Source organism: Coptis chinensis, chromosome 2, assembly GCF_015680905.1.
Source record: "Coptis chinensis isolate HL-2020 chromosome 2, ASM1568090v1, whole genome shotgun sequence".
Lineage (NCBI taxonomy): Eukaryota > Viridiplantae > Streptophyta > Magnoliopsida > Ranunculales > Ranunculaceae > Coptis > Coptis chinensis.
Genome location: NC_141457.1, coordinates 100,611,651 through 100,637,468, shown reverse-complemented (window position 1 = coordinate 100,637,468; position 25,818 = coordinate 100,611,651). Strand labels below are relative to the sequence as shown.

Sequence of the window (25,818 nt, the reverse complement as noted above, 5' to 3'; positions counted from 1 at the left end):
TGTTGTGAGGTAGTGACAGTCATTTTCTATCTTGGGCCAACTCTTTATGTAATTGCTTTTAGCATAAGGTTCTTTCTTGTTAGTGATTTGATGAAGGTTGAAGCTCTACGGATTACTACTGATCCATATTGAGAACATGATAGAAGCAAGAATACTTAGAGTGTCTCTTATCTCAGTTTTATTTTTGATTCTAGCGATAATGGTGGTGATAATAAATGTTATAAGGGTAGCATCTTGATTCCAGTGGTTTGTCCTAATGGAAAGGTTAGAAGCATACGAGACATGTCTGAGCAAATTGCAGTGAAAGAGTGCATGAGTAGTAGATTCCACCTGGTTATTTTAACGCGACAAATTCCAGAAGGGATTATATTTCTATTCCATAGGTTTTCCCTTGTGGGAAGGTTGTTGCAAATGGTTTTCCAGAAAAAGAGCTTTACTCTTTCTGATGTGTCCAGGTTCCATGAATGATTCCAAAAATTTGGATTGTGGTTGTTGTTGTTTTCTGTGTTTTTGCTTAGATACTTGTACACCGACTTCACTGTTAGTTCACCATCTTTTCCCTCATCCATCTTATGGAGTCAACATGCTCGTTGTGACTGAGCGGTATTTTAACACCCCTATTTTTATTCTCTTTTTTAATTAAATATATATAAAGTTAAATAATAATAATAATAATAGATAAAAATAAAAAATAAAAAAGATTAGAAAGAGATAGGGTAAAGAGGATAAACCCCATTCCCTATTTTTAAAGAGTTTTTGGGGAAAAAAAAATGTTTACACGGAGAGTTTTAAACAGTGGAGAGAGAGAGTTTTACAAAAAGAATAAAATGGAGGTTTCTTGCTGGGAATTTGCTGGCAATAGGAGCGTATCACAAGTGAGTGGATTTTTCTTTTTATTTCTTTTTAATATATAATCGCTTCTACGATCTATTATCATAATTATTAATGTCTTGTGGTTTGACAAAAGATCGGTTAGAATGGATGATGCAAGTGTTGTTTGATATGGTGTCAAGGTTAACAATTAAAATATAATGGGTAATTTCCACATTGGTTTTCTGTTGGATAATTTCGTATGTATTAATACACTTATCTTTTGCGTGCTGGATTTCTCCTCTTAAATTTTGTTAAGGTTTGGTTACTTATATTAACTAGGAATATTTGAGAATAAGATGAATTGAAAAAGGGTGACCTGAAAAACTACACTGCACAGTTAGAAGTTTCTTACTAGATGGAGATCAAATTATTACTGGATTGACTTCATATTTAATCTGTAGTTTTATAAGACATTGTAGTCTGGCATATTAAAACTTTAGACAGATCCAACGGTTGGATTTCTGTCGAGGTGTGCATAAGCGTGATAGGCCGTAGTGTTTCTACACTAGAAAAACTACAATGCGCAGCCTTTTGTTTCTGCTTAGATGGTGACCTTTCCGTACACGGATTTGTATGAAATTTAATCCATAGTTTCCTAACACATTATAGTCTTCCATATTAGAGTTTTAGATTTATCGAACGGCTTGATATCTGTCGAGGCTTCCATTAGTGGGACTGGTCGTAGTAGAAACTATACCAGAAAACTGATGGGCGCAATCCTTTGTTTCTGCTTAGATGGAGGTCAACCTATTATCGGATTGACCTCAAATTTAAATCCGTAAATTCTTGATATCCACTTAAATGACATATACAAAGTTTAGGCAGATCCAATGGTGGGTTGTCTGTCAAGGCACGGATTAACAAAGTTGTTAGAATTAGCTAAAGTTTAAAATAGATATAGTTGGGTGGTTACATGATGGCATTAGATGGTTAGTGGTTATTATACTTTCGATATATTCTTACTATTGTGGAAATATTGGTGTGGAATAAAAAGATATCTATATGTTTTCTTTTATCGTGATTATTAAAATATTTGGAGAATTGGTTAAGAACTATGAAAGCTTGATTCAAATCATGAAAGATTTGGATACGTAGGCAGCTTTGAACAAAAGTGCAGCCACTATATCTATAATATATATATTAGTTTATGTGATAACTATGTGATTGTGTTAGAAATTACTGTTGTTTTGAGACTACATAAATATATATGTGTGAGATAGAAGTTGTTTTGAGACTTTAGTATATGTGGATCTGTTTTGGACATTAGTGTGTGTGGACTTGAATTTGGGCTAATGAACTATTTGCTTACGATATTGTGTATATGAGTGTGGTTATGTAAATTGTATTTGTTTGATTATAAGTCTGTTTACATTCAATGATATTTAAGTGTTTGATTTGCCTTGACGCGCAAAAATGACTCTTTGCATGTGTGGTCTGTTTTGACATGAGTAATGCTAGTATAATTATAAGTGATAATAATGTTTTAATGTGTCGCCCACATCTTTAGAACTCTTCACGCCTCAGGATTTGGTAATGAGATATTATGACTTGTGATGTCATGTTATAGATGAGTATTCATTGAATATGCCATGAATGACCCGGGTATTCATTGAATGTGTCATGAATGACCCAATAGTTTGGACTGCCCTAGAAAGGAACTAAGGTATTCGCCTTGCGGGTTGGTCGTATTCCTTGAATGTACGAGAATGTAGGTTTGGGCATTCCTTGAATGTGGCGGGAATGACTCATGGCATTCATTGAATATGCCATGAATGGCCCGTTAGTGTTATGATGGGTATTCCTTGAATGTGGTGGGAATGACCCAAGGTATTCATTGAATGTGTCATGAATGACCTGATAATTTGTTATGCCCAAAGGAGGCTTTGTGATTATGTGTATGGAATCCCAGAGATGGCTGTGACTCACAAGTTGCGAGTTTACAAAATGAAAGTATGTTTTTTGGAGGCGATATCCCGCTTGGGACATATGTCTTGTAGTGGCACTCGGTGTGAGTGAGGCACACAGATATGTGTTATTTGGCAAATATGTGTAGTGCAAATTGTGGAGTAGGAACTAAAGGTTGGGTTGTGTCTTTTAATAAATAAGTCAACAAGATAATTAATAAGTAAAGTAAAATATTGATTTTTACGTGTGATAGAGTTATTGCATGTGATGCATATGATTTCTTATGAGAAATATATACGTGGTTTGTATGATTTGATACTGACAAGGGATGAATGTACTCCTTGGGTGTGATATTTTCCTGTTCTCATAAGTAGACGAGTGGTTTTTAAGTAAAAGTATATGAATTGTGTGATGTTATGGATGTGAAGTGTGACTGTGAATAATATTAGTAAATGATTGTGATTTCTATCTGATTGCAAAATGACTATAACTTGATATGTTATTACGAAAATATTAATGACTTGTGATAGTCTAAGATCTATGGTTATGCACGCATAAACTTTATAACATAATGGTGTCATATGAATGACTACCCTTAATATAGGTATTATGATAAGTGGTATTCCCCGAATATGCGGGACGAACCAGGTTATATCAATTAGACTTAAATGTCTTAAATGAGGTTTGGTTATGAATGAAAATTTGACTGGTTGGGATAAATCATTTTATTGTGATGTCTAACTCTGTTTTTCAGGAGGGTAAGATCTATTAATCTTTTCTACAGGGACGTAAATATCCTACCCTAAGACGACGTGTTGGCTTAAAGATAAGGTATACCAAACTCATATTTAATTAGGTTATCATATGTGCATTTAATAAATGGAATGTAAGTGGTATTTATGTTGTGAGTTATTTTGAAAAGTGGGAATGATGAGTACTATTATATGAGATTCTTGGAATTTGTATATTGGGGGTGAAATCTTACTTGGGAAGAAACTATACGCCGTTTTAGAAAATGGAACTATATTATATTGTCTTCCATGTTGAAATGGTTGGTAATGTTATATTTATTAATTTGAAAATTATTATATATATTTTGTAGTTAGTCTACTCATACCAAAGAATTCAATTTGTCAATCCCCATGTTTGCTTTGTTTTGCAATGTGGGTGTGTTCTTGGGAACATAGATGGTGGAGTCAGATAAATAAAGACCGGATTTGGAGTTGCTCTTGGAGTTTTCTGGTTTAAGATTTTCTAAAGGGTACAATTTTGTTTTGAGACAGATGTAATAGAGTTGGTTAGTTTCTTTGTAGTTTAATAATGTGATTTAAGGATTGTTCCTTTTAGTTTTATTTTGATTTCAGTTTTGTATATATCGTGTTTGATAACAGGGTTTTGGATTTTGTTTCACCCCAGGTTTCCAAATAATTAAATATAATTGTTTTAAATATTGTCTAGAAATTTGGGGTGTGACAGGTATTTTCATGATTTCTGTCACAATATCCGGGAGAAAGATGTTGTGTAGAGCGGTTATTTTCCAAGTTCAAGTTCCATTGTCCATGAGGTCTTCCACTCGCTGAGCGAGCTTACGTGTGGCGGAGGCTCTATTGGTTTTCTACTTGGTAAGGTTGGTATCCAAGGATCTAGCCATATGTCAATGTTTTTCCTGTTCCAATATGCCAGTAAAGTTGGGGGAGGATTGTAGGAACCGTTATTTTAGAATGTAAATTTCTACAGACCGTGAAAACCATGCGCAGTGGAATTAATGGGTTCTCACGATTTTGGATAGAAAATCATACATGTAGATCAGCTAAGATAACTCTGAGAATCCAATATCTATGAAATCAACAACCTCTTGATCTTTTGTTGTATTCCTATCAATAGATTAGACGTTGTGTGGGCAACGATCTACCAACCCTTCTTTCTCTCTTGGCCTATCTCACTTACAAAGCTAGAAACGAATTCAGATCTACTTTTCTTGCCTCTCTTTTTCAACCAATGAATAGTGTATTTCGGCCAGGAGAGAAGGGTTTGTTTTTATAGGCTACAACAGGGACCACGAGGAGAAATTAGGGTTGGGCTTCCTGACGGGCTTGGGCTTCCCATGTTCACCCAGAACACACAGCCCAAATCCGTCAACAAATGACTTATTCACTAAAGGCCATTGTTGCACTACCGCCCTAATCCCAAATTATGTGTCAGCGTTTATGGGCTCCATATTATATGCTTGTTGATCTCCCCATGTTTAAGATATTGAATGCCCATTGATTAAGTCAAGTTACTGACAACTACATCAATCAACTTCTTATGTCCTTGAGTAGTACCACTCAACCTCATTGTCATGTCGGAATAAATCCACCTGCAGGGTTTACATGACAATCTTTATGAGCTCTTCAAGGGGACATCATCAACCCGACTTCATGCGGGTCACGGATTCCTTCTATAATCAACATCACACCTTACATACAATGTCATTATCCAATCCATCGAGTTTGTTGATTCACAAATGAATCTCACTTATTGATGATTTAAAGTAATGTACAATGCACGTAAGTGCCCGTTATTATATCCGGATTAAGAGGACAAACATCCATAATAACAGAGGCGTTTGTTATCTTATATAGTACGTATAAAGAGAAAACAACCTCACTTGGTCCTATTCAATACACATAAAGTGTACTAGTGTAATCCTATAGTCAAGATAGACTAATACCAGATTATACTACAACCGTACCAATGGTTTGTCCAAATCCATTTAGGTTGTGAACGTTTACTTATACTTTATAAGGTACTAATGATATGATCTTCTGTGTGTCACCACACACCATATCATCTATAACATAAAGTATTAGACACATGCATATAACTAATAACATATATAATATATATAACATTTGTCTATATGATTCTCATTCAAAATATAAAGAATTAGAGTTATTACAAAAGTAATGCTTTTAGTATATAACCCTATCAAGGATATCATCCATTGCTTTGATAATGTATTTTCATATCTTCGAGGCACCTTTTGGGCATGTAGCTCTAACCATTGAATTTCCACATGCATACTTCTTCAAGATACTAGCGGCCCATGGTTTGTCATGCTTTTTGATTATTCACTAGAGTAATTTTGCTTATAGAGCAGTGTTGTGATGTGAAGCAAGTCGAACTCCTAGTCCACCGCACGACTTTGGCTGACAAATCTTGTTCCAAGAAGTGTAATGCACCTTATTTGTGTTATTGTATGTTTGTCCCCAAAAGAAATTCGAGTTTACGGAATCCAAAAAATTCTTGGATTGAAACTGGCAAGGGAAAAATCGACATGATGTACGAGGGAATTTCCAAGGTTACGACTTTTATGAGTGTAATCTCTAAAGCACGGACGCATCTACCAATGGGTTGTGTCCGCGTCAGACACGCGTTGGACGCGGACATGGACACGCATCGGACGCGGTCAACACGATCAAGACGCGATCAACATGGTCCGGACACGGATTTTGACCCAAAAAAAAAATCAAAATAATATTAAAAAACTTAATTTTTTCATTTTTTGTTTTGTTAAGACTTATGACATGTTTTTAAAGTTTGATTAGGAAATATTAAACTTAATTTTGTGGTTATTTATATTTAATAGTTTAGAATTTATGAATGTTGATACATTTTATTTAGTTTTTAATGTTCAATTTATATAAAATAAAATTATAAATATTAATTCATTACCACGTCCGCGACCTACCTTTATGAGATATAATCGAGCCGCCGCATTTGTGTTGCGTGTTCGTGTCAATGTCCACGTCCGTGTCCATGCAACATAGAGCATAAGTTTTCTAGCTTGAGAAAGAAGTTTTGCTCTCCACCCTTCCATTCTTTGGGTAACTCTCTCTAAAACTTTTTCAAAATCAATTTTGTTTTTCCTTCTCATAACTAGAGGAGCTCCCAAATATTTGGCATAGGTAATGGTCTTCCCAATCTTGAGGATTCTTTTGACAATACGATGTCGGTGATGAGTATTATGGTGAAGAAGATACTTGATTTCTGAAAATTGATCTCCTGTCCCGATACATTTTTAAAAGTTTCAAGGATATCTTTTAGGACATGTGTTTTAGCTATATTTGCTTTGCTTTGAATATAAAACTGTCATCGACAAAGAGTAGGTGAGATATGGGGTATCACTTCTACTGTTTTTTATTCCGTGGAGACGCTTCTCTTTTTCGGCATTGGTGAGTAGTCGCGAGAGGACTTCCATGCAGATTATAAACAAAAAAGATGATAGGGGGTCTCATTGTCTGATACCTATTTATGGCTTAAGAAAGCCTGTGGGTGATCCATTAAACTTGAAAGAGAGAGAAGTGGTGGAGATATACTGTTTTATCCATTTCCTCCACTTTTCACAAAAACCAAGTGCTTCCATAGTTTCTAGAAGAAAATCTCATTCAATTTTGTCAAAGGCTTTGCTTAGATCTAGCTTAATAGTCATGCATCCAACTGCACCTTTTTTCCTTTTCATAGTGCGGATAATTTCATGGGCAAGGACAATGTTGTCGAAAACCTGTCTTCCTTTTACAAAAGCACTTTGGGATGGCGAGATGAAGTTCTCCAAAAGCAGTTTAATGTGGTTTGCGAGGACTTTTGTGAGTATTCTTAAGCTAACATTGCACATTTGCACAGGCTGATTGGACGGAAATGGTATAGAGTTTCAGGTTTTTGGCACTTTGGAATGAGGGTGATATTTGTATGATTCAAATCAGTCAAAAGGTGGTCAGAGTTCATGAAGCTCTTAACAGTGTTTAGGAGATCGAGGTGTATTATGTCCCAATACTCATGGTAAAAGAGTGGAGTGAAACCATTAAGGCCAAGGGTTTTGTGTGGGTCCATGGAGAAAAGTGTTTATTTTATTTCATCCAGAGTAACTTCTTTAGTGAGTTATTGATTTTCCTTGGTTGCGACAATAGATTCAAAAACATTTAGATCACTGATTTTGGTAGCCAAGTTAGATGAAGTGAAAAGATTTTTGAAGTGCTCCTCAATGGTTTTATCAATTGTCTTGCGCTCCTCTACCCATGTGCCATTAGTTTTCCTGATCTTGTTAATCTCAATGTGATTCCTTCTGACAACAGTCGATAGGTTAAAATAACGTGAGTTTGTCCCATCACAGTGTAGCATTCTATCTCTAGATTTATCCTTCCAGAGTTTTTATTCAGGTTGGATGGCTTGATTAAGGTCCTCCATCAGGTTTCGCTCGTATGTAGGGTCTGTTAGAAAAATGATTTGCTCAAATCCATTTGAGATATGAATAAGTAATTTGTCTCCCAAGTTATCCCATATTGATATGAAATGGGTTTCTGAAAAGAAACAGTACGTAAACTAAGAAAAACCTTTTCGAAAGGGTGCACTGGTTCGAAATAGTGTATTATGCCGAAAATGTGCGACCTTTCGAAATGTGCACTGGTTCAAAACAGTGCATCATACCGAAAAGGTGTGACCTTTTGAAATAGGCACTGGTTTGTGTTTCGGCAATAAACTGCTTCAACACAACGAGAGCAATGGTGACGAACGCACTAAGAAACAGAGGATTTTGATGTTGGGGGAGATGAAACTAAACCAAATAATGGTCGCCTACGCACCCCAAGATCTATTCTCTAGGGATCAAGTTTCCACGTGGTTCCTTATGAAAAATAGTTTGATATTTATAGAGGTAGAGTAGAGAGTCCTTGTAGCTCGAAGTAATCTTGTATCTTGAGTAATTGTGATAGAAAGTATAACCTGTCAACCGATAACTATCTCTTTGATAAGAAATGAATCTGGACATAAATCAACGTATATTAGTGGCAAGCCATGTGGCTAAGGTTCAACCTTAGACACATGAGTTAATAGGCCTGTACATTGATCCATGATATTGCGAATTGGGCTTTAGCCCTGTTGATTAAATGAATAAAATAGAGACCCCTACTAATGGACGTTTGCCACGTAGGTGGGGGTCGAACACCGCCCTCTTTGTCGGTGAACAAAGTTCGCATGGCAAAGAAGAGAAGATAAATCACGGAAAACGTGAAATAATAAAAAGAGTAAAGCGGAGTGTATAACAAAGTGTCGTGTGAGCGTAAGCGATAAGAAAAATGTACAATCGGGAAAAATCGTGAATTAAGCGGAAGCGAAATAATGTCAAATAAATGTAGGCGGGGCGCAATGGCGTAGTTAAAAGAAAAAGATGGCCGAAAAATGTAAAAAATAAAATAAAAGATGCACATAAATAAAATTGCAAAAGAAATTGATTGGCGAAAATGTACCGAACGCGTCACGTGATAACGCGAAATTTGAATGCGATGAAACGTGCCAACGGAATAGCGATACTCGGATTATACCGTTGAAAATTAAATGTAGGAAAAATCCGCGAATTATCCGACGGAACGGACATAAATTGGCGAATTACTGTGAACGAAATAAGTGGAATTCGATATATGTCCGAAATAACGAGAATAGGTGCAGGTGAAAATACCACCTAAACTAGGACTCATAGTTTCTATCCGGATTGGATAAAGGTTAGTTATACACCTTAAGTCGGTTTATATAGTAGACTTACAAAAGGACTCAGACACTGGACCACGCAAGTTTCGGAAAAGAAACTATAAAAACCGATGGTTAGTACTGTACCCCTACGTACCACAAACCCCAAACCTCAGAGAGAGATACGTGTGATCGAGGTAGCAGTGTTAACCGAGAAGAAAAGACAAGCAAACCAAAGTGAGAGTGATCGATCGTCCGTACTGTGACGTTGTCGGTGTTGAAGACGAAAAAAGGATCGTCCGTACTGTGATCGCGGTAAGCATCCCGTGCGTGGTATGCTGTTTTGTGTTCTGTGTTCTGTGGTTTGTTTTGTTTTTTTTTTTTGCATGGGCGTTGGACTGTTGAACTGGGTGGTATGAGCCTGATCGCGCGCTGACGCGGTGGTGCTGATTTCTTGGGTCATATCCAGCAGCAGCAAGCATGAAAACGAGATATGTTCGTTGTTTCCGCTGGAGAAGAAGAAACGATGTAGTGCGCTGAAGTTGGTTCTCCCACCTATTACTTTTATGGCGTGATGCAACAGTGTAAACCTTGAGTTGTTGATATCGTGCCGTTTATAATTATGTTGAAGTTCTGGAAGTGAAAACAGACGAAGTGGAAGAAGAAGCGCTGGCGGTTTCAAAAAGGAAACTTTAAACACGATATGGTGCATCTCTAGTAAAGGGGGCATCATAACCGCACTTAACAACCTGGTACAGTGCATGCGGAAAAATGAAATAACCCACAAGATACGGTGCAACACCAGCAAAGGAGGGGCACCGTACCTGTGTTACATTAATCTGGCCAAGTGAACCCGGTTATTGAGCTTTCTGACCCGATTTTTGACCTATCTGACCCGGTTTTATTTGCTTTTTTTCAGGTAGAAACTACCGTACTATAAAGGGAAAAAAAAAAAATACTCGAGAAGAAAACTCGATGACGATCGCAGACTTGGTGAGGTGGAAAGAAGGTGACGATATAAGATACTGCGATTATCTAGAACCGCGTCGATGGTCGCTTAAGGAAATACAGAAAATACTAGGACTCGAGAAATTTGAGATGGATGAAGTGTACGAATTTGAAACGAAAGTCGAAGAAGATGAAGTAGTAATGGCTTACACACAATTAAATTGCGGAACGCATTCCGCTTGAAGCAAAGAAATAAGCGCAATTATTGGAGTGGTGGCAAATTGCACCGGGACAACTTACCAATATCTTTTGGCTAATCTTTACGAGAGCGCACCGTTTACAAAATGAATTTAACGGTTGGTTCGGGCTCCGGAAATCTTCGCGTTGATCTGACCGAAAAGCCATCTTGACGAAAAGGATACATAAAATTTGAAGTTGAATTCAAGGATTCAAACAGAAGTTTTAAAGGGTTTCCAAAAGTATACACCGGATGGGATAGATTTCTGTACCGCTTGCGAGGGAGGTGAAATCCGACAGAGTTTAAAGTGCCGAACAAATTTCGATGTAAGCCAAAACATAAGTATTGAAAATAGTACTATGAGTAAACTGTTGACTAACACGAGTTATTTTTGTGTCTAACAGAAAACGCGAGTACACTACCAGATATTGAATTGGACAAGGAAGTGGAGAACAATCTTCGTTTCTTCTTTCATGAATGCTCGGACGAAAGATTGGTAGATCTTAGCTACTTTGATGATATCGTTGATTTCCGACACTATGGGGGTATCGAACAACGGCCCGCTAGGTCTAAGGAGACACATAGTGAAATGGCGAAGAAGAGTAAGAGTCTCAGAAATGCAATATTTGGCAGCGATAGCGATAGTGAAAAAGAAGATGGAACGGAGTTAACACAGCGAGAACTAGTCTTTGAGTTTGCCAAGCAAAAAAGTGAATTGTACAAAAGGGATGTGCCACAAGAAAACGGTTAACGGAGATCAAGAGAAAAACCAACGTTACAATGTATGATGCCTCGAGGGGCCGAGACTACAATGCACAAAACATTCCGCACGAAAGATAATACATACGCAACATCAAGAGGAAAATGTATGTACCGTAGAAAACATATAAATGTAAAAGTGTGGTGAGATGTAATATCTCGTTCTGGTTTGTTATATACAGGAAAAGAATGGCGGGGAAAAGAACGAAACAGTGATACCTACAAAAGATAGTGCAGCGAAGAACACAAAGTCGGTGAAAGAAAAGAAACGGCAAAACAAAATCTGGCGAGGAAGAAAAAACCAAAGAGCGGCAAAATCGGTCGATGGTACTACTAGTCATGGAGGAAAACCACAGAATCTGTTAACAGTAAGTTGATCGTTGAATTCTACTATTGCGTTATGACGGTAAAAAAAATATTTGTGTCCAACACTAATCCGATGAAATTGGTAGATGAAGCAGAGATTGTCAAGTTTGGAAGACGAAGTGACGGGGTCGCCCGGGACTACGCCAATGGAAGGGCTCGAAAAATATCAAAACTGTGACCAGAATACGGAGAACATCGGAGAATATGACAGAGCAGTGTCAATGATTTTCGATAGTATGAACCAGGTATGATAGTATTTTTTTTATCAGTTATTGCAATTTGTGTTTAAGTCTGAAAGATTGATGAAATCAGATATTTTTTGCCGCAGGTTAAAACGGCGGTAGTACGAGCCAAAGCAATTCATGAAAAAGTCGCGAAGAAAAATATCGTTCCGAATGAAGTCAATGCCTTAGAAGAAATAGAGAAAGTGAAGATACTCAACCAAAAATTGGAAGAGTCAAACAAAGCGTTAAGCGGAACCATCAGAGAGTTAAAAGACGAAAACAAAAACTTAACCGAGCGGACGGAAGAAGCAGAGGAGAGATCGTACGAAGAATTCGGGAAAGCCTGTGAGATAATGGAGGAACACAAACACTTAAAAGCAGATGTGATAGAATTGAAGTCACTCGTGGCGACCAAAGATCAGGAACTTAAACGTGCGCAAAAAGAGGTAGAGAAAAATAACAAGCGAATGACAGATTTAAACGAGCGGCTCGGCCAAGATCACGTGCAAATGGCACACTGTGAATCGTCCGTAAGAGAATTGACAGAGACTTTAATAGAAACGGGAGATGAACTAGAACGTGAGAAGATGAATTACAAAGATTTGTACGAGTTGTATATGCGAAAAGTTGGGAAGGAACCATTAGATTTTCCCAAACCTATGATCATGTGATTATGAGTATGTAATACCGTAGAGATAAAAATTCTTTTTATGAAAATAAAAATAAAGTATGTGTTGGCTATTGAATATCATTGTGATGTCAGATAACATACCTGTATAAAACTTAGTGTTGTTGATTTATGAATGTAAAAGAACGAGACGCCCCCATGTAGAGAGAAAAACCTCCCAATATAGAACCATTGGAGAAGATATTTGTACCGAACGTGAATCACGGCTTGACAACTGTTGGAGTTGTCAAAGGTGCAAAGTCGTCACCCGTGCACTGTGACCAAACTAAAACACAACGCCGTTGCCTTAGTAGTGGAATTTGCACGGACATTGTAATTTGGGAGTATTGCAATAATTGTTCCGAGCAAGAATAACCATCTTATTGACTCGGATTTCCGTCAAGTAGGCATGAATGCGACTTACTTTGACCGAAAAAGGCATAATATGGATGCCCGTTCTGTTAATGAATGATATTGATGAAAGTAAAAGTACAGAAGAATAGAGTAATGTAAAATGACAATCAAACTAAGAGAATGGAAGTTGAATGTCTTTATTGATGGATAAAATGGAACGAACTACATAGATGGATAGATTTGTTATTGATGGAGTAATGTAAAAATGCAAAAAATTTCCTAACGGTAAAACTTGCGAAGGTGGTAAGCATTCCATGGCTTCTCTATCATTCTTCCAGAAATAGTACGGAGGAAATATGACCCCTTAGATCTTTGGGCGATCTATGATGTAAGGTCCTTGCCAATTTTCTCCAAACTTTCCCCGATTCTATAAGCTTTGGGTTTCTACAGAGAACCCATTCTTCGAGAACAAAAGACTTAGGACGGATCTTCTTGTCGTAGTTCCGTTTCATGTCAGCTTGATACTTAATAAGCTGTTGTAGTCCCTTAGAGCGCCCCATGACTCGTCGTAACTCACGCTCAACCGTATTAGGAGTGGCGGTAGCGGAGGCGGTGGTGGTGGCGGTGGCGCTGCTACGGTTGGATGTTGAGAATTGATCTTACCACTAGGAGCAACTTGATTGTTCAACGGTTCTTGCATTGGCCGATTTGAATTTCGAGGGTTGCAATTCCTATTAGCAGGAGGAATATGTTGACTATTTGGTCTACTTCTCGTGCTTACCATCTTGATTGTTTCACGTGATAATGAATTCTTTTTCCCCACAGACGGCGCCAATTATGTTTCGGCAGTAAACTGCTTCAACACAACGAGAGCAATGGTGATGAACGCACTAATAAACAGAGGATTTTGATGTTGGGGGAGATGAAACTGAACCAAATAATGGCTGCCTACGTACCCAAGATCTATTCTCTAGGGATCAAGTTTCCACGTAGTTCCTTATGAAAAATGGTTTGGTATTTATATCAATAGAGTAGAGAGTCCTTGTAGCTCAAGTAATCTTGTATCTTGAGTAATTGTGATAGAGTATAACTATCAACTGATAACTATCTCTTTGATAAGAAATGAATCTGGACATAAATCAACGTACATTAGTGGCAAGCCATGTGGCTAAGGTTCAGCCTTTAGACACATGAGTTAATGGGCACTGACATTGATCCATGATATTAAATCGGGCTTTAGCCCTGTTGATTAAATGAATAAAATAGAGACCCCTACTAATGGACGTTTGCCACGTAGGTGGGGGTCGAAACAGTTTGAAACAGTGCTTTATACCGAAATGGTGTGTCTTTTCGAAACATGTGACTTTTCAAAGAGTTGCTTATTTTTTCCCAAGAGTCACTATGTTGTTTCAAAGAGGCACCACTCACCTATAAATAGTGGATGAATTTGGAGAGAAAGGGACACCAGATCACACAGAGTTCTGATATTTCTCTTCTCCCCCTGTTCTTAGTCAAATACTATGTTGTGTTCGCTGATTCTATAGAATTGAAGTGCTAGCTTTCTATAGAAGGAAATCCGTTATATCTTGGGAGACAGTTTCCCATCAACCTTCAAGCACCGTGAGGGGAAAAATCTATCTTAAGGATATAGTGTATCTACACTAGGCTCGGATTTAATTAAGAAGTACAAGACACTTACAAGACAAAATGTTTGTATAGTTTGGCAATTGGTAAAGAGTAAGTACAATTAAGTTGTATATTCCTAACAGGGTCCGAATTAGGGTTCAGTTAGCACTTTCTGATCTCCTCACAGATGTTTTTTATTCAAAAATGGATATTCCAAAAAACATCTCTATTTCATTTGTTTAGATCTCTTTTAACTCTTTTTAGTTTACTATAGAAACGGTAAGGTTGTGAGCCCTGGGAATCGGTATTGCAAGCTTTGGATATCACATTCTTGCACTCCGGCTCATTTGTCCACATAGACTGAAATGAAATTGTTTCGGTATACGGGCTTGAGGCGGTGTGACATAAACCACCATAGGCCCATGCATGGTCAGATCTGATGATTGGCAAGTTCATTGTTCTAGCATTCGGAAAGAGCGTTCTCCAATCTGAGTTCGCAATGGCTCTGTCTAAGCGTTTTTTTATGAGATTAGCTTCATTACGTTTAAATCTTTTATTACTCCAAGTGAAATGGACTCCTTCATATCCCAGGTCAACAAAATATGCTGCAAACATGAAATCAATGAAGTGGGAAGCTTGAGTGACACGGAAGGGGTTACCCCCATATTGTTCCTCTTGACAAGTGGTTTCGTTTAGATCCCAGACAATGAGCCAAGGGGAGGAGTGATTTGTAGCAAGGTCAGTGAAATAGTTCCAAAGTTCTAATCGATGAGAGTGGTCTGGATGGCCGTAGACGAAGGTACATAGCCATTCAGTCCCAAGAGGATTGTTTTTAACAAGAACTGCAATGTATCCTTCAAAAGCCTATCCTTCAAAAGTAATAAAGATCTTGACTTTGAGATTAGGTGCTGCCACTCAAAGAAAGCCTTCGGGGTGGGATAATCTCTAATTCCAAAAGGTGATCAACAAGTTTCTTAGTTGTGTCAATATTTGCCACAAAGTGAAAAAAAAAGTATGGTGGGGGCTGTGATACTAAATTACTCCAGCAGAAATGGGTGTTCAACAAAATATGGGTTTTCCTCCTCCTGCTTGTAGTAGTAAAGTAAAGGTAGAAAGAAAAGAGGTAACAGGCTAACAAAGATAAAAGGGTAGAAATTTGGTCATCGAGTCGAGCTATTAAGTGGAGTAACTTCGAGCTCGGGTTAAATAGGCTCGACTCAAACTCGTTAAGCACAAAAGTATGAGTCGAGCTTCTAATTTAAAGCTCATTCTAGATATCGAGTAGTTCGAAGTTCGAAGTTCGAGTTCGAAGTAGCTCAACTCGTGAGCTACTTTGTCGAAGTCGAGGAGTAGCTCATGAGCTACTTTCGCTTTATAAGCCCATACGCCTATAATTTATAATTTATCACCCATTTTATACTTTATACCCAACTATAATTTAAATTTATACTAGTTTTAATGTTTTATATATATTTTTTTTCGAGTTTGAGCTTGAGTTCGAGTTCAAACGAAGCATAAAACTGAACTTCGAGTTCGAACTGAGCTCGAGCTCGAATGTAAAACGAATGAGGGCCTTTCGAGCTATTAGTATAACTAGGCGAAGTTTTGTTGAAATATTAAGCTCGAATGCGAGTTCGAGTTCGAGTTCGAGTTGAGCTTCTACATGTGCGAGTTTAGCTCGAGTATAGCAAAACTCGACTCGGGTAGCTCGATGACCAACCCTATAAAAGGGTGGTCAGATCTTCAACGTTCAATGGCGACGACGACACGCATGGCAGTTCTCAACTGCTCGAGAGAGCAAAAGGGTAGTTTGGGCTCGACTCCGATAGTTTGTGCAAGTCGGGAGAGTGTAGCTCAATTGCTCAAGGATCGCCTTTGGGTTTCTCACCCAGCAGAAAGAAACAAATATATATATTATTATTATGAGCATGTCTTTAGTGCGCATGATGTATGGGTACGCAGGAATGAGTGCCTTTGGATCAGTACTTCTTTGTTGAAATACACCCTCACCTCTGTGTGGGAGTGGCCCAGATTCAGCCTCACTTTCTCTCTCCTGCGCACTCTAGATTTACCGTATTATTATTATTTGGGGGGAGGGGGGGGGGGGAGGGGGATTTCGCTGTAGAAGAAGAGTAGATAGAGGTGCCACTAGGGCGGTGGAATGGGTTCCCAAAGGAGATGGTGGTATGCATGCCACCGTGAGGCGGTGCTCCAATGAGCGCCGGCTCAATTCTAGGTTATTGATTAGCTGTCTCCAAACTCTGTTGTATGATACAAGTCTACCAGCTGATTGTGTATGATTTATACTGATCTTTGACATCCCCATAAATGGCGGTGGTAACTATAGGCCTAGATAATATCTGAAGTGGACTTTTTTTTGCTTTGCTTTTGACATCCAAATTGCCCTTTTCTTAAGGAGAACGCCAACAACTAAGCAGATCATTTATATGCCTTTATGGTGTGGCTATACTGCCTTTTCTTAGAAATCAATGCTTCAAAGTTCAAATGCAGAATCGTGATTTGCAATCCATACTCAATCTAGGCGATGCAACCACGTTAACAAACTTTCATAATTAGGTGATGTTTGCGTCACATATAAGCTGGTGATAATAGATTCCAGTTACTGTCACTTGCGTAAGTGCCCAAAAGGTCCATCTCAAGGCACAATGCCCATCACCATATAACAAAAGTCCACACACTTTTAGTATATTCAATGCCTTTTTCCACTTTTATAAGTTTATTACACCAAAACGATAACATATGGACCCAAACACGCACTGGGATTAAAAAAAAAGAGGAAAGGATAATTCTTTAATACAAAGTATTAAAATAGAAAAAATCATGAAAGAAAGGGTAGGTAAGGTGGGGAAATTGATTAGCTGATCCTGCGGCAAAGAGTGATTCCATCACCGACGGGGAGTTGGCAAATCTCAATCCTTGGATCAGCAGCTAAAGCCTTGTTAAGCTCCAAAACAAAGTCTCTGTAATATCTCACGTACTTACGCATTGGTGCATCAGGTGGGGCCACAACAGATCCATTCCATAGAGTGTTGTCGTACCCAATCAATCCTCCAATTTTCACTAAATCGAGCAATCTCTTGTGGTAATTAATGTAGTTGTCTTTGTCTGCATCAACAAATATGAAATCGAAAGTGCCATGATACTTTCCCTGCAAATAATTCCAAATATTAACAAACAGTTTCTTGAGTACCAATTTTGACCAAAAAATGTGCTTCAAGTTTTTAATTATTTGATGGAGTTTTGGAACTTACATCTTCAACCATTTGATCTAAAACAGGTAAGGCAGGGCCTTCTCTGAAATCAATTTTATGAGCAACTCCAGCTTTTTCAATTACTGGTAAACCAATTTCATAGTTCTCACGGTTTATATCCATTGCCAAAATCTGCAAAGGAATTTTTTTTCCAAAAACAGAATAAATACTAAATTTTTCTTTGATATTAAATATACCATTTTGTTATTTTGAATTTTATGACTACCTTTCCATCTTCAGGGAGAGCAAGAGCAGTGGCAAGGAGAGAATAGCCAGTGAAAACACCAATTTCCATGGTGTTCTTAGCATTAATAAGCTTAATAAGCATACTTAAGAACTGTCCTTCATCAGCAGAAGTAGTCATAAGGTTCCATGGGTGGTTTGCTGTGATCTCACGAAGCTCTTTCATGGCCTGTGGTTCTCTTGGGTAAACACTAGTCTCAAGTATATACTGCAAAACATATATACAAATCGGTATAAGATTAATTAAGGCAGAAAATCTAAGAAATAAATGAACGTAAAGATTGAAGGGGTATTCATTAAAAAAGTATACCTGATAAAGAGCATCACTTTGCAAAAGACTTTTGTGACCAACTTCTTGATGTCTCAAAGCTTGGGGTTGTTCAGTCTGGTTAGTTGCCATGGCTATATTTCTCTTTTTCCTTTTGTTAGAGATTGAAGATAAGGTTTTGCAAGCCAACCCCCTGATTTGAGAAGCAGGAATGAGGTGGGTATTTATGGACAAGTTTTGGTGCGTGGCAGGTGAACTTGGTATACGGGATGAGTCCTAGACTCCTAGTGTAAGCCCACCAAGGGAGAAAGGGAGTTGGTGAGAGCTGATGAGCTCCCGTCGTTCGCCATGCGTCTGTTTAATAGGACCCACTGACCAGCTCTAATAAGTACTTAGATTTTTTGAGTTTTCCACTTTCCCACCAACCCTTTCTAAGCTGAACCGTGCTACGCATCGGTTCGTTTTTGCCTAGTTTCCCTCAGTCAATAGATTCAAGAAGTGTAGTTTTAACTTTTAAGGGCTAATTATAAAACTTCAGTAAATAAGGGGGGTTCTTATAATTTTTTTTTTTTTTAAATGGGAGATAATTATTTAATTTCAATGACTCGAGGGAGGTTTATAAATTATAAATAAAAAAGGGATTTGTTCTAATTTCAGTGAGAAAGAGTGGAAGACTCTTCTAAATTGGGCAAATAAGGAAATAAAAAAATAACTACTCGATAGTGGGGAGGGAGTGTCTAAAAACTCGGCAATCATATAGTGCATAGATATAGCACCACAAACCACAAAAAAACATTTCCATTAGGCTAAGTCCAATGGTTTGGTGCGCCATCCCGCCAAACCACAATAGCATAGTGTATACAGTTAGTGGCTTAGCGTTTCCCAACCCAATTCCAATGGTTATTTTCACAACTGCCAATGCCTATGGCGGATAGAATTATTATTTTTTTTTGGACTCTCCAACCGCCATTCCCACAGAAAAAAAAAAAAAAAAAAAAAAAATTAGGACTCTCAACCGCCAGTGCCTATGGCGGGTAGGATTTTTTTTTTTTTTTTTTTTTTTTGGGACTCTCCAACCGCCATTCCCACAGGCGTGTGGAAAAAAAAAAAAAAAAATTTTGTTTTTTTTTAGGACTCTTAACCGCCCGTGCTTATGGCGGGTAGGATTTTTTTTTTTGGACTCTCCAACCGCCATTCCCACAGGCGTGTGGGGAAAAAAAATTAAAAAAATATATTTTTTTTTGGACTCTCCAGCCGCCATTCTCAAAGGCGTGTGGTTTAGATTTCTTTTACCCACCACTTTGAGTGGCGTGTAGACTTGACGCTATCTCGTTAAAAATGGCGCTATATATAAGTAAACTTATACCGATAGCGTTGGCGGGTTAGCGTTTTGACGCACCATTAGATCAAAATGTCCATGATATTTGGTGTTTTGCCGCACCATTGGATCAAAATGTCCATGATATTTGGTGTTTTGCCGCACCATTGGACTTAGCCTTAAAGCTACTATTCGAGCTCTAAATTTAGTTGGTAACCTAGTGTAATAAACTCAGCTAAATTTGAGAGCTTGCATGGCAGCTTATATTATTTAAGTAGCGAATGGATGACAAACTCTGTGCCGTTTGAACATTAAGTTACCAATGGATGGCAAACTTTGTGTCATTTGTGCCATAATTTCTCATTTAAAGTACATACTAATAAACCAATGGTAGAAATTGTGTCGCATGTATCGTTTTAGCACTTAAAACTTAAAATTTGCATTGGAATGACTTGCAACGCCAAATATACCAGGAGTGGGATAAATGCTAAAATAGTGATGTGGCACCTATTTGGCACCTAGTTTGCAAGCTATATTTAGAACCCTGTTGGACTTGTTCTTTCTAATGGAGAGGTGCTAAAAGGGTGCCACATAGGATTTTTAGCTTGCCAGCTAAATTTGGCATGCCAAAACATAAAAAACCATTTCAATGGACATTTTTTAGTATTTTGTAAAAGCAAACAGTAAACATGAATAATGAACATAAACGGTGCAGTGAATAGTGACAGACGACAAAAATTCTACTATTAATCGTGTAGTGAATAGTGACAAAATGGGTGACGTGCGCCTGTTCGTTGAACAATAAATAAAAATTAAACAATACCGCGCGCGGACAGTAGAAATTGTGTCGTCCGTCTCCGAAATTTATTTTTAACAGGTGCTAAACAAAATTACAAATTTGACTGAGTCACACCAGCCAAATTTATGATTCTTCTAACAGTCCCATTAGAATGATCATTTGGTGTTTAGGCCATATAGCACCACCATTATACTTGCTTTTAGTATAAGTGTGCAACATGACATATGGCAGTGAAGTGAGTCACCAGATCGAATGTCGTCTCCTCTTAACAATGTTCATTTCGGAAGCAAATGTTTTCTCGCGGTAATATATGCACTGCAAACACTGCGGTAGCTATAACGATTTTATTGCTCGATAAATCTGTTTTCTCTATTAATCAGATTGCATTAGTGAAAAGATAGCACATTACAAATCAATACAAAATAAATCAAGCGCCAAGCTATAATAAATCAACAATTAATAAAAATTTGGAAGTCCTGTACTGTACCAATAATTCATTACATTTACTTATCGAGTTCTTTAATTTTATTCTTTTTGGTAAAAAGTTCTTTAACTTGTTGACTTATATATATATATAGAGAGAGGGATAGAACCATTCTCAAACTACTCCATCAACTTACACATTGAATTAAATTTCTATTTTTTGAAGATATGATCTTCTCACAATGGATAATATGTCCACGAAATTTCATCATATTTGGATATGTCCTACTTTGTGAAAACTAATGTTCAATTTTGAATATTTATCTAATAGTCCAGAATTTTTTGATTTCATAATAATATTTGATTAAGCTAGACATATTTAAATTAGTTGAAATTTGATGGATATGTTATTCACGGTAGGGAGATCATATCTATAAAAATATCTGCCCTTAATTCAATTTGGAGGCTGAGACACTGCTTACGTTTTAAGAATGGCTTTATCCCTCTCCCACTGAAACACCTCAACTTCAGTTTATTGGTCAGCTAATGTTGACAGCAACTTAGCAACTATCACGGTTCAACAAATCTGAGGCCAAAATGCTAGAGTTGGGTTGGTGAACCAAATTGTCCTTGTGTACTACTCCAGGCCATCACACCTCGTGAATTTAAATTTTGCATTCCTAGAGGAAATTTTTATCTTAAAATTTTTTTATTTAAAAAGAGATTGGTTATCAATTATCATGAAAGACGGAAAGAGTGAAGTGTGGATGATCCAAAATTCTTGATACAGTACGTACGTGTTGCCTAAATTTCAGTACCTCCAAAAACAAAATTTTCAGAAAGAACATAATAGTGACAGTGTGACTCGGATTGGTATCTTCGAATTACGTTTAAAATCTACTTTAATACTTTAAAAACTACTCCTGCTGTGAAAACAGGGTTTTATTTGGCCAAGGGATGTATGGAGCTGAAATACAGTACAAGTAATTGGGCTGAGAGCCCAATTTAAAAAAAAAACTTGTCCCAAGTCCATTTGAATTTGAATTTTATCCTAAGAAATTATGGCTTTGATCGTTGACCGTTGACTTTTGACCGTTTGACTTTTTGGCACTTTGTTCCAGTTGTTCCATGATGTCCCTTTAAGGGTCCTATTGGCTCTATAACACGCCTTTTGGTGTATTAGTTTTAGAATAGGATTGTATCCGGAAAAAGCGATAAGAACATGAATTTTCTACAATCAATCAATCAATACATACGGTGTTTTGCATTCATTATCTTGTAAGCTCACACGTATGTGCATTCAATCTTGTGTTTTTCATTCTTTCTTACGCAAGCTCGCTTGTAGGTACGTTCATTAAATCAATCAAATGCTTTTCATTCACTATAATGCAAGTTCACACGTAAGTATATTCAATCAAGTGTTTCGCATACATTCAATCAATCAAGTGTTTTGCATTTATTCTAATCCAAACTCCCACGTAGATGCATTTAGTCAAGTGTATTGCGTATTGTCGGTGTATAAAGTGAGATTATTGGGTTTGGAAGTTGTTCATCTTAGATCTAACTTATATGATCTATGCTAGGGTTTAGGATTTAGAGGCTTAGTCCTTGTCTTACAAAGGGTTTAGTCATTGATCCTTGAAGTCTTGAAGTGTTTCAAGTGCTTTTGAGCCCTTGAGTTCACTTTTATCGTTGACTATGGCTTTGATCGTTGACCGCCGACTTTTGACAATTTGACTTTTTGGCGCTTTTTCCCAGTTGCTCCATGATGTCCCTTTAAAGGTCCTATTGGCTCTATAACACGCCTTTTGATGTATTAGTTCCAGAATAGGGTTGTATCCGGAAAATGCGATAAGAACATGAGTTTTCTACAATCAATCAATCAAAACGGTGTTTTGCATTCATTATGTTGCAAGCTCACACGTAAGTGCATTCAATCTTGTGTTTTTTATTCTTTCTTACGCAAGCTCGCTTGTAGGTACGTTTATTCAATCAATCAAGTGTTTTTCAACCCACGTCAGTCCATGTAAATTTAAATTTTCATATGTAAAATACTATATAAACTATAAAGTAGACCCATGCATATGTACCGGCTCTTTTAAAAATTTGCTCAACAATCATAACAAATCGTAATTCTTGTTTTCGTCGCTAACCTATTTTAATTTCCTAACAAATTGTTTTAATCAAGTCTTAAAAATCCGTTTTAATTTCTTAACAAATTGTTTTAATTATGTTTAAAAAACCCGTGTTTTTTAATTTGGGGAGGGATACTATTTTAATTTGGAAATAAAGAGTTTTTATGCTACTATTTGAGTGTTGGTTTTAAAAGGAAAGGAGATTCCCGTTTAAAGTTGGATTCTAAAAGAAAAAAAAAATTCCGTTTTAAATTAACTATTAAGTTGATGACGTGGAATTTTAATAAAGCTAAAAAAAAAAAACTCTTTGTGGCTCTTTTGAAAACATTTAGATTTTTTAAAAAAAATTGAGACTACCGTTTTAGTCGCTAACCCGTTTCAACTTTCTAACAAATTGATTTAAATTAAATTTTAAAAACATGTTTTTTCAATTGGGAGAGAGATCATGTTTTAATAGGAGAATAATTCCCGTTTGAATTAGATACGCACCGGCTCTTTTGAAAACATTTATATTTTTTTAGAAAATTAGGACTATTGTTTTAGTTGCTAACCCGTTTTAATTTTCTAACAAATTATTTTAAATAAAATTTTAATTAAGTTTTAAAAACATTGTTTTTATAGTAAATATGTTTTTTCAATTGGGAGAGAGATCATGTTTTAATAGAAGAATAATTATCGTTTAATTAGATATGTTAGATTTTCCCTTTTCAATAGGGGAGGAATTCCCATTTTAATAGGAGAATTATTCCCGCTTTAATTAGAAGTACTAGAATTTGTTTTAATAGGAGAGAAATTCCCATTGTAAAAAATGATTTCCGTTTTTTAAATAGGAGAGAAATTCCCGTTTTAATAGGAGATGACATTGAATTTTAATAGAGCTCGAAAAATATCCCTTGTAGGAGCTTTAATATTAAGATATAGATAGGAGAGAAATTCCCGTTTTAATAGGAGATGACGTGAAATTTTAATAGAGCTCGAAAAATACCCCTTGTGGGAGCTTTAATATTAAGATATAGATATAGATTTATATTTTCATATGATACATAGATTGAAATTTTTATACGTAAATAAAGTTGTGTAAATTTAAATTTCATATAACAATTTGGATTTACATATGATGACATCAGTCCGATTTGAACCAAAATTATTAACGAAAATATGTTCTTGAACCGAAATTATAAGTAAAAAATGATAATGTATGATAACGTCAGCTTGGTTTTGGACTTGTGGTGAAATTAAAATTGAAGTGGACTTTTTTTTTTTTTTTATAGAAATTGAAGTGGACTTATGTTTAAATTATTATTGGGCGGAATACAATATAAACTATAAAAAAAATTAAACTTTATCTTTGGGCGGAATCTATGAATATAGTATATACAGCTGAAATACAGTATAAACTATAAAAAATAAAAAAACGTGGACTTGGGTCTTGGGCAGTGGGCACTCCAATAAAACTATAAAAGAAGAGTATGGAACCACTAAAGTTGGTGAGTTTTGATCCATCCCCACCAACTGTCTTTCTTTTAGTCAAAGTCTCTATTTTAACAACTAGGACGTGTATCCCTTTCGTTTGGTCGAATTTCATGTGCACTGAATATTTCTGTCTGGGAGCGGTAGCGAATTCACTTTATATATAGCTCTCTCTCTATGTATATTTCAAGCAAGATTGGTGCGTAGTCTTTTCTTCTTTTATCATACATTTTTTTTATCCAGATTAGTATATTATAGTATTTTTAGGTGGTGGTAGTATTTTTTTCAAATTTGAAAGCGAAATTTGGAGAAATTAGACGCAAATTTTGACTAACTCTAAGTGGTCGCAAATATCATTCGCAAATTTGGAATATGACTATTTTGTGCGACATTGATACTGTCACGCGACATTATCACTGTTGCCCCCCAAATTGAAAAAAAAAAAACTCACCGGACATTCGCACTGTCACACCAAATTGAAAAAGTTAAAAAAAAAAAAACTTCGTACATTAGGCGCTAATGGCGCTACGACAAGCATTAATCGGGCGGTGTCTTTGGTCAAAGTCAAAAAAAAAAATTTGGACGACATTACCACTGTCGCTCTGTATCCGCATCCAAAATCCCAAATTTGTGAACAAAGATGCGGTTAGACAGATGATGTAACCGAATTTGCTTCCACCTAGAGTTGGATTTCCACAAAATTCCGAGTTTTAGAAATAAATTTGAAAAATTTAAGAAGTGATACTACCACCTAGATATGCTCTTACATCGCATTGTCTTTTTATAAGTACATCGCATTGCCTTTGTTTCACAGTTTTTTTTTTTTTTTTTTTTTTTGGTAATCATTTGTTATTTTATTGATATAGACAAGGTGTTACATTGATCACTTCTTGCTCCAGGTTATGTTGCAACCATATTGGAGCTACATTAGATCTGCTACTTAATACATTTTGATAGTCCACCTCCAGAGTTTTAGCCAGCCATGGTGGAGGGTTCTATGTCCACCATAGGACTGTGGGTATTTTACTGCAAAGCTAGCTAGTGTATGTGCTGCTTTGTTTCCACTTCTGTGAACATAAGCTATATTTACATTATCAAAAGCATTCAAAAAACATGCTGCATCAGATAGAGTTCCATATGATTTCCATCCTACACTTGATGGCTTCCCTTGTAAATGATCTGTCACAGCTTTTGCATCCATCTCTACTACTAAGTTAGTAGTTAGAAGCCCTCGGCCCCATTTGAGGGCATAGAGAAGTCCTCTGCATTCAGCGTCTGTTGGGTCTGAGGCCCATCTTGTAGTGGTACCTGCAGCCAAAAATATTCCATTATCATCTCTTAACACATATCCAAACCCAGCTATGTTACCTGTACTATGGTAACTAGCATCCACATTTAGCTTATGATAGCCTTTTGGTGGTGATTCCCA

The 25,818-nt window shown here is 36.8% G+C and overlaps 2 protein-coding genes across 2 annotated transcripts; one reads left to right on the top strand and one right to left on the bottom strand.

Annotated features, from left to right (window-relative positions):
• Positions 1-11,556: 11,556 nt before the first annotated feature.
• Positions 11,557-12,485, top strand: LOC147519637 (uncharacterized). The gene is made up of 3 exons (XM_086594157.1): positions 11,557-11,592; positions 11,677-11,835; positions 11,919-12,485. The coding sequence occupies exons 2-3, from the start codon at positions 11,677-11,679 to the stop codon at positions 12,483-12,485; spliced, it is 726 nt and encodes a 241-aa protein (XP_086450283.1). The 5' UTR covers positions 11,557-11,592.
• Positions 12,486-17,142: 4,657 nt separating this feature from the next.
• On the bottom strand, positions 17,143-18,724 carry CCOAOMT1 (S-adenosyl-L-methionine-dependent methyltransferases superfamily protein). The gene is made up of 4 exons (XM_086591206.1): positions 18,287-18,724; positions 17,960-18,184; positions 17,734-17,865; positions 17,143-17,630 (listed from the first exon to the last, which is right to left on the bottom strand). The coding sequence occupies exons 1-4, from the start codon at positions 18,374-18,376 to the stop codon at positions 17,337-17,339; spliced, it is 741 nt and encodes a 246-aa protein (XP_086447332.1). The 5' UTR covers positions 18,377-18,724; the 3' UTR covers positions 17,143-17,336.
• Between the last annotated feature and the right edge of the window lie 7,094 nt (positions 18,725-25,818).

Coding starts and splice junctions, on each gene's coding strand:
- LOC147519637 (XM_086594157.1), top strand. CDS start 11,677: ATGAAGCAGAGATTGTCAAGTTTGGAAGACGAAGTGACGGGGTCGCCC. Junction 11,836..11,918: donor TTTTCGATAGTATGAACCAG/GTATGATAGTAT, acceptor TTTTTGCCGCAG/GTTAAAACGGCGGTAGTACG.
- CCOAOMT1 (XM_086591206.1), bottom strand. CDS start 18,376: ATGGCAACTAACCAGACTGAACAACCCCAAGCTTTGAGACATCAAGAA. Junction 18,185..18,286: donor AAAGTGATGCTCTTTATCAG/GTATACTTTTTT, acceptor TATGTTTTGCAG/TATATACTTGAGACTAGTGT. Junction 17,631..17,733: donor TAGATCAAATGGTTGAAGAT/GTAAGTTCCAAA, acceptor AATTATTTGCAG/GGAAAGTATCATGGCACTTT.